The sequence below is a fragment of the Nannospalax galili genome, unplaced genomic scaffold (assembly GCF_000622305.1).
Source record: "Nannospalax galili isolate Female #2095 unplaced genomic scaffold, S.galili_v1.0 scaffold42, whole genome shotgun sequence".
Taxonomy (NCBI): domain Eukaryota; kingdom Metazoa; phylum Chordata; class Mammalia; order Rodentia; family Spalacidae; genus Nannospalax; species Nannospalax galili.
In genome coordinates, this window is record NW_008348666.1 from 1,300,508 (window position 1) to 1,312,229 (window position 11,722).

At 40.7% G+C, this 11,722-nt stretch overlaps 1 protein-coding gene across 2 annotated transcripts in view; it reads left to right on the plus strand.

The window, feature by feature from the left end:
* Dcaf5 (DDB1 and CUL4 associated factor 5) overlaps positions 1 to 11,722 on the plus strand; it is a 106,860-nt gene that overhangs the window by 54,753 nt on the left and 40,385 nt on the right. For both annotated transcript variants that reach the window (XM_008845948.2, XM_029569793.1), the window contains exon 6: positions 8,927 to 9,140. In XM_008845948.2, the coding sequence (XP_008844170.1) occupies positions 8,927 to 9,140 (214 nt within the window). The remainder of the gene's footprint in view (positions 1 to 8,926; positions 9,141 to 11,722) is intronic.

Consider the following 11,722-nt stretch of genomic DNA (forward strand, 5'->3'; position numbering starts at 1 on the left):
ATACACAGAGACACTCACATATATATGTTGGTTTACTGTTATTTTAACTTAACATTTAAATTAACATTTTAGAAAGGTTTAATTATTATAAAGTGCTGATATTTTTTAAAAATTTATTATTTTTACTTTATATGTATGAGTATTTTGCCTGCATGTGTATAAGTAGGTGTAGCTACCATGTGGGTACTGGGAATTAAAGCTGGGTCCTCTGTAAGAGCAATCAGTGCTCTTAACTGCTGAACCAACTCTCCAGCCCCTAGATTTTTTTAATGCTCTAATTCAGAGTTTTGCAAAATGATGCTCATGACGTACTATACCATTCATTTAACAGCTGTTTTATTACATGTCTAATATGTATGTGGTGTTGTTTTGAAAGCTTAGGCTGCCCAAGAAAAAGAGAAACACCTGTTAGTATAGTGGAAAAGAATAAATAAGAAACATGTATATGGGGCTGGGGCTGGAGAGATGGCTCAGCGATTAAGAGGACTGGCTGCTTTTGCAGAGGATCTGTGTTCAGTTCCCAGCACCTACATCTGTAACTCCAGTTTCAGGGGATCCAATACCTGCTTCTGCCTCCAAGGGCATTGCACACATGTAGTACATATATATATATATATATATATATATATGTACACACACATACATATATGCAGGCAAAGTACTCATGAACATAAAATAAAAATAAATATTTTAAAAATATATGTAAGATGGTAATTGATGTAATAGAAGAAAATGAAATGGGCAAGAATTGCTACTTCCGTCTAATTACATTTTATATGGGATGTTGGGGAAGGCCTCTTGAGGTGGATATTTGAATAAAAGGAAAGCAAATGAACCATGCTGGCATTTGGAGAAGAACATTCCAGGCTGCAGGTATGTTGAAGTATAAATGCCCTGCAGCAAAACATTTCTAGATAACTACTATTCACTGAATTTTCTCTCCTAGTTTTTTACACTGAGATCAGGGCTGATGCTGTATGGGATGAAGATTAAATAACTGCTTACCAAACCCTGTTTCACAAAGCTTGTGGTAAAGAGAGTTAAGAGGACCACCCCCTTCCATTTCTTTGAGACAATTTCACCCTGTTCCCCAAGCTGACCTCAACTTCACAGCAAAACTCTGGCTTAAGACTCCAGAGTGTTAGGATGGATTTATAGGCTTGAATGACCATGCCTCCTGCTTCAGCCTCCCAGGTGCTAGGATTACACCTTTTTATGATCATGCCCAGTGGGATTTTGAGTAAGTCAGGCCATCTGAAGAAGTTGGTTGATTAGAATTAAATCCTTGATCTTGTGAGAAAGTCACGAATATCCTAGAAGAAATCTATTTTGGCACTACTTCTCAATTCATTTTGAAATATGGGTTGATTTGTGTGGGTTCTGGGATCTTTGGGCCCTAAAGTTAAAAAACAAAAACAAACCCAAAACACAACAAACCTGGAATTAAGAATACTTCAGGTATGGGCATGTTCCTCTTCTGCAAGGTAAAGATTAGAAACACTGAAATGCCTGCCATCCTTATTTTCTTCATGAATGGGCTGGATGTTCCATTTGATTATGCAAAGATCTCTTTGACTATACAGTTGCGTTACAGAGGCCTGTGGGTCTTTGTGTTCAAGGTCAACCTGATCCTATATAGTGAGACCTTGCCTCAAAAAACAAAACGACGAGCCAGGCCTGGTGGTGCACACCTTTAGTCCCAGCACTTGGGAGGCAGAGGCAAGTAGATATCTGTGAGTTCAAGGCCAGCCTGGTCTACATAATGAGTTCCAGGCCAGCTGGGGCTCCAAGGGGACCCTGTCTCAAAAAAGACCACCCCCCCCCCGCAAAAAACCAGAAAACAAAATGACAGGTACTGGAGAGAGATGACTGGCTGCTCTTGCAGAAGACTGGGTTCAATTCCTAGCACGCACATGACAGCTAACAGTCATCTGTAATTCCAGTTCCAGGGGGTCTGTCACCCTTTTCTGACTTCCAGGGACACTGCATGGCACAGATGCACCTACCTACATGCAGGGAATACACTCATATACATAAAATTAAAACAACAAAAACAAAACAACAAATTATTTTCCCTGTCAGAAATTTAATCAAATCCTTCAGTCAGATTTAAATTTCTAGATAATCAAATCTGAATTCAAATATATTTCAAACCAGAGAAAGTTAGTGATAAATCATGTTCAGGAGACAGTAAATTTTTTTCAGTCACAGATCACAGTATGATTTTCATAATATGATTTTCTCGGGCTGGTTGTCTAAGAGTTCGTTTCAGTTCAGGGAAATTTCACTCTTGTGACTAAGGATCATTTTGTTTCAGAAAAACAAAAAACACCTATAGCCAGGAGCTTGAAATTTGAGTCCAAGAATTTTAGGCCAATCTGAGAAACATAGCAAGACTCCATCTTAAAATCAAGAGATAGAGACGGAGAAGGGGGAGGGAGAGGGAGGGATGAGAGAGACAGAGGCAGAGACAGAGAGAACACGAACCTAGGTTCTTTAGCTTCTTTTCCAAGTCATTTAAAAGTAGTTCAGGGGTTATTGGGATACTATACACAGGTAAATGGCACCATTGAGTCCCCAGATTTGCTTGCTTTTTACTCATTTCTAGTATCTTGTAGGATTCTTCATGTTCTGTATGTTGAGTTATAGAGATACCAAATACCCTGTGTTCCTTATAAGCCATCCTGACCTAAAGCAGAAACTGATGCAGAGAGATTTCTCCCCATTTGATGAACTTTACTGTGCTTGCAGTATGAACCAACTCTGATGTCTGAGTTGGAATTAGTAGTGTTTGATCTCAAACAGCTTAGAGTACTTACACATTGAAGCAATAGGGAATTGGTACCAGTGTGCATTGGAAATCTTGTTGGCATCATCAGGCAGCATCAAATGAATTACTTAGGCATGGTTTTGTGTACTGGATATGTTATACCCAGTTATTTCGTTGGCCTTTTCCTTTTCTCTCCCCAAAGCCTTGGCCGAATATTTTTGCTCTTTTAGAGCAATAAAGAAGTCCAATTGAGTGGTTTGGTGTATGTATGTGTGTATATGTACCTCAAACAAATAACAACAAGTAAACAAAATACAGGAAACCATACTAGTATAGATTACAGGGTTGGGATTAGGACTAAGTTTTCCTGACTCTCTGAGATGCTCTAACTTTAGTCCTAGGTCCTCTACATGCTGACCCTCAGATCACCTGCTACCACATTCTAGTTGCATTTTGTAGCAAATCACTGGTTGAAAATAAACTACTTTTATTCTTTTAGGGATATTTTTGATTGATTGATTTTAACATGCTTGGTCAGTGCTTCAGGATGGCACTCAACAGCTTTTGGATGTGTAATAGCAACCATTTCTTTGGAACAGTAAAGACAGTAGCATCTTTGTCATTGAGACTGGTGTCCTGAAAGCAAGTTATGATAGAAGCATTCTTTTTTTTTTTTTAATTCTTCAACCACTGTTTGAAGCATTCTTGTTGTATGCAAGTACTCAGTTCTCATAGAGGGACAAGAAATTTCTTTTTCAGAGAATATGTTGAAGATGGGGAAATAAACAAGCATTGCAGGTATTATTGGTGAAGTAGTACTCTGATCTCAAAGCTAATGGAATTTTTTGGCTAATAGTCATGGGGCTATAAAAATTGCCGTATTATTTGATTAGTACTTCATTAATAGTCTGCTAGACTCTCTTTTCTCCATTTTGCCCACCCTCATTCCAAAATAGAATCATGTTTCTCAGAGTGGTTTGGAAAGTTACCTATATCAGAATTAACTAGGGTTACCCATGAAATTTGGGTACCTGGGCTTGTTTGCTTCCTAGATTGAATTAAAATACCAGAAAGTATATCCAAATAATCTACACTAAAAATATTTTTTTTTACTCTTTGACAACTTTATACATGTATTTTGATCATATTCAGCCCCCATTATACTTATCTCCTTCCCACTGTTCCTGAACCCCTTCTTCCCAACAAATTCCCCTCCTACTTCTATGTTGTTTTTTGTTTTGTTTTGTTTTTTCTATGTAGCTGTAGCCCTGACTGGCCTGGAACTCACTATGTAGACCAGGCTGACCACAAACTCAGAGAGCAACCTGACTCTGCCTCCCAAGTCCTGGGAATAAAGGCATGTACTACCATACTCAGCATTTTTTTTTTTTTAATGATTCTTGGAGTTTAGAGTTATTTACATGAGGCTGGGTATTGTCCCTTCTTTCCCTGGCAACCATTAATTGCCAATAGCTCCTCTGCTAAATGGTACAGTTTCATGAGCTTTTCCACTATCCCTTATGGATGGGCTCAGTCTTGTGTAGATACCCATTCAGGTAATTACAGCTGCTGTGACCTCCCCATCCACAGGCATTTGACCAGGTTACAGTGCCAGGGATGGATTTCTTCCTTGGGAGTAGGTTTCAAACCCAATCAGAAAGTAGTTGATTTTACCCCCATAACAGTCATGCCACTATTGCATCAGTAGCATTATCCCAGTAGCCTGTACAGCACCTTCTGGTATTATGAAAGCTAGCCAGCAAGGAGGAAGCTTCCAGCTCATTTCTAGCTTGATTTTGTATGTCCTGCAACCAAAGTACATGGTATCTTCGGCAATAAGGTCTTACTGTCTAGATCTAGTGGGTAACCAAGAGCAATGACAATGGTCGGTATTGTTTTGTGGTCCCTTGATGTCTCCCCTGATCAACAGTTCATAGGGAGTTGGCTGTGGATTTTCATTTAATAACTTGTGGCTTCTGGGAGCAACATTATCCACTCATAGAGGGTACCTCAGAACAAATTACTTTTTTTCTGTAGTTTTTAAATTAGCTTACAAAATAGTAGGTTTCCATATGGCTTTTTCATTTAAAAATGCTTTATTATACTTATTTATGTATATATGTGTGAGTACACACGTGCCACAGTATACATGTGGAGGTCAGAGGACGACTTGTTTCTCTTTCCACTATGTGGGTCTGGGGATGGAACTAAGGTTGTTAGGCTTGGTGGGAAGAACTTTTACTTGCTGAGACATCTCTCTGGCTTTCCATATGGCTTTTTCATATGTCCTTTGTTTGGTTAACTTTGCCCCTCCCCACCTCTTCTCCTCCATCTCCCTGCTCTATCCCCATGCTGGCCTGGGTACCTCACTCAGTTTATTTTCCAGTTCATCCATTTTTCCTGCAGCTTTTATAATTTCATTTTTTTCTTCGTAGCTGCATAAAATTCCATTGTGTATAAGTACTATGTTTCTTTCTTTTTTTTTTTTTTTTTTTTTTTTTAAGGGTTCCCCCCAACCCCAAAACGGCACGGAACACCCTATTAAATCTACGATGGCTTTTCATTTCAAAAATCCTAGTTTGCCATAGATTCTCTCTCTCCCTAACTACCCTTCAGGGTGTGTAGGCTAGTCGGAAAACCAGACGCAGTACAGAGCTAGCTAGTCACGCTTTGTTTTCTTTTGTTTTGTTTTGCTTTGTTTTTTGTGACAGGGTCTCCCCATAGCCCCAACTGGCCTGGAACTCACTATGTAGATCAGGCTGGCTTTTAATTCAGAGATCCTCCTGTCTTTCCCTCCCAAGTGCTGGGACTACTGCTACCATGCCTGGCAATAGTATGTTTCTTTTATCCATTCATCAGTTAATAAGCATCTAGGCTGATCCCATTGCCTAGTTTGTGAATAGAGCAGCAATAAACATGAATGTGTATATTCCTGTAGGAGGAAGTAGAGTCCTTTGGGTATAAGCCCAAGAATGGCATAATTGGGTCATGTTAGAAACCTAACATCTTTTTTTTTTTTTTGAGACAGGGTCTCCCAGTATCCCCAGCTGGCCTGGAACTCACTATGTAGACCAGGCTGGCCTTGAAATCACAGAGATCCTCCTGCCTCTGCCTGCAGAGTGCTCAGATTAAAGGCATGTGCCACCACGTCTAGCAGAAACCTCTATCTTAAAAAGTTCTAGATATTCTCTCCCCATCAGGGTCTCGCCATGTAGCTCATGCTAGCCTTCAACTCAGTGGGGTTATAGGCATGCACCACCATGCCATCATCATGGATAATTTTTTTTGCACATTGAACTTGGAACCATGATCTGTAGAATCTTTACCTCATCACTGTTTCCTGATTGTGAGGGTACTGATTTTAAGCCTTTTCACCCTGGCAAATTAGATCATTCCTTATACTCACCAGTAGTGGCCAGCTGCATAAAACCCTTGCTGAAAAGATAGAGTTAACATGACTCACTTCTGAATTTCAGGTGTCATTATATTCTTCTGAAAGAAGTCATATTTCATACTGAAACATGAAGTACTCAGTATAGGTAGCTACTGTTCTTTCTGTTTCTTTGTTTTGTTTCCTTGTTTTTTGTTTATTTGTTTTGTTTTGAAACAGGGTCTTCCTGTGGCCCCAGATGGCCTGGAACTCACTATGTAGACCAGGTTGGCCTCAATCTCAGAGATGCTCCTGCCTCTGCCTCCTGAGTGCTGGGACTAAAGGTGTCATGCCTCGCCAGCTACTGCTCTTTACTAAGCACATCTAACTACAATATTCTAGGAACAAGATTCATATGTACCCTCTTCGTTTGAGAGAGTAATGTTCCCTGCCCACAGGTGCAAACAGGACAAAAGTTACTTATCCTAGAGTCATAGCCACCTGTAGTCTGGTCACATTGCAAATAGTGATCAAGGAACTTGAATAGAATAAGCCCACAGGCTAATGCTAGGTTTCTCTTTAGAAGAGAAAGTTGCTGTTTAGAAGAGACAGTTGCTGTTAGCAGATGGAAAGGGTGTTTGCCAAGGCTCCAGCTTCTTGTCAGGGTCTTGGACTGATGCAAACCCTACTGCTGGGGCTAGTAGGGCTGGCCAAGTTTCTTTCTGTTGAGTCTTGTTTCACCCCTCACCCACCTTCAGCCTTACAGATGCTGGTTTATGCTTACATGATTGCAAGCTTTGTGCTGATTTTGGATTGAAAGCCTCTCATTGTTTTTGAGCTCAGTGTTTGGATAACACCACATGTCTATGGCATCCAGGCCCCTGTAAAGGAAATATCTGCTCTCTTAACAGTCTGGTCATTCATCTGGATGAGCAAGTGAGCGTGGCTTGTGTTCATTTCTGTATAGGGTTTATTACTTGGGGACTGCAGGGTTATTAGGCTTGTCCTTGATATTTGGAGTTCTGGGGATAGTTTTCTGTCTCTCCCTTGCTTCTACAGCACAGGAGCATTCTTCTGCTTGGTGAGAAGATTTCTTTGGGAGGGTGGGCGACACAGGTATGACTGGCTCTTGTTGGGGCAGGCCCTTTTTTATTTTTTTGGTCTTTTTGAGACAGGGTCTCCCTGTAGCCCCAGCTGTCCTGGAACTATGTAGACCAGACTGGCCTTGAACTCATGGAGCTCCGCCTGCCTCTGCCTCCCAAGTGCTGGGATTAAAGGTGTGCACCACCACACCCAGCTTGGCAGGCCCTTTTTATGACCATACAAGGTTGGCAGCTGTACCTGTGTTGGGGTTTTTCAGGGATGTTCTTTCCATGGCCTGTCTCTTTCACTGTCCCCATTGCTCTCTTACTGCACCCCAAAGGTTTAAATTTGTTAAAATGTCTTCCTTAAAAATGTCTAAATCTGGGACTGGAGAGATGGCTCAGCAATTAAGAGCACTGGCTGCCCTTGCAGAGGACCCAGGTTGGAATCCCAGCACCCACATGGTGGCTAACAACTGCCTGTAACTCCAGTTCCAGGGCATTCAACGCCATCTTCTGACCGTGAGCATTGCACAACATGGGCACACTTACATACATATAGGCAAAACAATCATGCACATAAAAATACAAATAAATATTTAAAATGTTCTAAGCATTATGCAACTACAAAAGAGTAAGTGAGCTAGAGCATACCACTCCTTAGTGAAGCTAGGTGAGAAATTACATGATTAACCAAAGTGTATTTCAAAGCTAAATACAAACTTGGGAATTGAAAAAGGAAGCAAGGGCCAGCAAGATGGCTCAGCAGGTAAAGCTGCTCGTCGCTGAGCCTTATGACCAGAGTTCAATTCCTGGGACCCATATAGCAGAAGGAGGGAACCGTTTTGCACAGGCCACAGGTCCTCTGATCTCCACTCCTACAACTGTGGCATGCGTGTACATGTGCTCTCTCTCTCTCTCTCTCTCTCTCTCACACACACACACACACACACACACACAATAAAAAAAGAGCAAAAACTTAAAAATTTTAAGAAGTTGAAGGTCATTTCAAGGTCAGTACCGGCTGCATGAGACCCTGTCCAAAAATAAAAATTACAAATCTTCTAGGCCCTAATTGAGGCCACTCAAATGATTTCTACAGATTGCAACCTTTTTTTCTCTACATCTGTTAGGAGTCTCATAGTAACACACAAACACACAGATACAACAAACATATAATTTTTTGTTGTTTGGTTGGTCAGGTCTCTCTGAAGCCTCAGCAGTCCTGAACCTGCCTCTGGCCCCCAAGTGCTGTGATGTGTTAAAGGCATGTGCCACCATGCCTGGCTATTTTTTTTTTTTTTAATTTTAAAAAACAAAGGGGCTGGAAAGATGGCTCAGCGGTTAAGAACACTGTTCTTTGCAGAAGACCTGGGTTTGAATCCCATCACCCACATGGCAGCTAACAACTGTAACTCTAGTTCCAGGGGATCTGACAGCCTCTTCTGTCCTCCTTGGGCACTGTGTGTCACGGGTGCACTTACCTACATGCAGGCAATACATGCATACACATTAAAAAAGTAACAACAAAAATCCCCGAAGACTGAGAATAAGTTACCTTGTATAGAAATACTCTTTCCCTGAAATTCTGATGTGTAAGCCTGACAAGGCAGTCAGACATGTGTGAAGAAACACATGTCAGCATGTTTTATAGGCTCTTAGCCAGCCTGCTTAGACTTGATCCCTATGCTTTCTGCCTTCCAGTTCTCTCCTGCGCTATGGTGGCAACCTATCCCTTCAAAGTGCCATGAGTGTGCGATTCAACAGCAATGGAACCCAGCTCCTGGCCCTGCGGCGGCGCCTGCCTCCTGTCCTCTATGACATCCACTCCCGCCTACCGGTGTTCCAGTTTGACAATCAGGGTTACTTCAACTCATGCACTATGAAAAGCTGCTGTTTTGCAGGGGATCGTGACCAGGTCAGTGCCTTCTGCCTGTTGCATCCCCATGTCTTTCTGTACTGATTTCAGTTCTTTTTTACCACATCAAGTAGAAACTATTGAAGAGAAATAGAGTCTAGAGAGATTTTGGCTTCATTGTGACTTCTGTTACCAGAATGCCAAAGAGTATGTTCAGGACACACTCTAAACCAAGGGTAGCCACAACATGGTTTTAAAGCAACCTAGTTTTCCAGTTTTATGACTAGATTTTAAAATTCTAAGAATGTGCCACTCCCAAAACGAGGGGCTCATGGAAAATTAGCCTGTCAGTGAAATACATTTTGGGTTTATTAATGTGAATAAAATACAGTGATGACTAAAGCACCCTACGTACCATCCATGAGACATATAGCTTAGCTTCTTGGGATGGCATCGTTTTTTTTGGATGAAATGGGCTGAGCACCTTTGTCTGAGAGCCAGATGCCCTTTGTTTTTCCTCTCAGCTAGAGCCCTAGTTATGAGTTTTTAGCTAGCCTTTTTGGGTCACTAAGATTGGAAGGAGAATCTGACGTTGATTTAAAGGTGGTGGTTTAGAGGCTAGAGAAATGGCTCAGTGGTTAGGAGCACTTGCTGCAATTCCAGAGGACCTGAGTATAGGTCCCAGTACCCACACTGAGCAGCTCACAGGAGCTTGGAATCAATCCTTAGCTGAGGTCCATATTGGATACCACTAGAGGACCTCAGTTATATAAGCAGTGTATCCTTGGGGAGGCCACAGAGCCTAAATGACTTAGGACTTACTTTCTGTTTACTTGTGTGGTATTATAGACTTTTCTTTTTTTATAAGACAGGATGTCTAGTAGCCCAGGCTGATGTAGGACTCACTAAGTAGCTGAGGATGACCTTAAATTTCTGATCCTTTTTCCTCTACTTCCTAAATTAAGTCTTGAGATTATAAATCTAGGCCACCACACTCAGTTTGTGCTATGCTAGGAATTGAACTCAGGACTTTGTTTATGCCGAGAAGCACTAGTGATCAGATTCACGATAGAACACATAACTTTCTGTTACACAGAATGGTTGATGTAGTTTCATGTAGATGTGGAAATGTCAACCAGGCCTCCCCTTTTCTTTTTTTCTTCAGTCTTTGCTACTGTTGATTTTTTTTCTCATCTTCTTTTAACCTTTTATGCATGTGATTCTTATTTCATTGACTGATACAAAAACATGGAGCAAATGCAATAGTTTATTTCTTTCCTGTGATGACATGGGTAGAAGGAAAGAGGAAAGAGGTAAAAGGAAGTGGGCGTTGAATTCTTTTCAGACTGTTAGCAGCCAAAGCTGGTCTTCATGTGATCCTTAAAACATTCAGATCAAAGGCCTCTGCCAAAATGCAGCATAAATAGACCATAGTTTCTTCAACTGTAGTACTGTTAGTGCTTTGACTGGTACGTATTTGCCATGATGGGTTGTCCTATGCATTGTAAGATGGGTAGTGGCCTCCCTGGCCTTTGCTTACTAGATGCTGGGAACAGCATCCTTATTTGTTCGCTTGACAAACAAGAAATGGCGCTAGGCTTTGCCATATGCCCCCTTTGGGGCAATGTTGTCTCTGGTTGAGAACCTGTGTCCTAGACTGTAAATTATTCATCATTCCCAGAAGCATTGGGACAGGTATTGCAAGAGCAGGGCCATGCAGAATATTTTGAAGAAACCATTGGTTTTGCCTTGCAGATTAATGTGTAATGATAAAAACATTGAGTGCTTTTGATTGTCTCTATTCAGATTTGACTGAGCTATTTGTGACTTTTATCTTTTTTCTTTTCTTTTTTTTTTTTTTTTTTTTTTTTTTTTTAAATTTTGTTGGGTTTTTTTTGGTTTTTTTTTTTTTTTTTTAGATGGGTTCTTTTTAGCCCCCGCCAGCCTAGAACTCCCTTTGTAGACCAGGTTGGCCTTGAACTCACAGAGATCTGCCTGCCTCTGCCTCTACCTCTACCTCTATCCCAAGTGCTGGGACTAAAAGGCATGTGCCACCAAGCCCGGCTGTGACTTTTATCTTAAGGGGAGAGTTTATGGATATTTTATTCTCTTTGTTAAACTATACTGCGTTTTGGTTGCAATAAATAGTTTTTCTTGGATGAAAGAAGATGTGAAGCTATTGACTCTGGCCTTGAACCAGTCAGTCTTCAGTATGTTTATATCCCCTTTATAGATTATCAGAAACATCTTACCCAGTGGAACAGGAAATAATAGATTTATGTTTGATTTTTCTGTTTGCTCCTTAGGGACTAATAATGTAACTGATTCATCACTGTTCTGTCTCTAAATCTTAGCACATAGTAAGAACACAATAAATTTTGTTGAAGTGACTCTTGAATGCTTTGGTCAATGTGTGTTATTTAGTTTTCTAGACATAAAGCTGCTCTAACTAAATCAGGATTCATAAGTCTCATTTTTCCATTTTAACTTCCAGAGGCCTTTAGTAGGATGAATTAAATAATGACTTTACAGTGAAACTAGCCAACTAAGCCTATGGTTTTTAAGTCTGCTAAATAGTCCAGACTTATTGTTCTAGTCTTGAAACATATCTCTCAAACTGGCTTTTTTTTTTTTTTAACTGG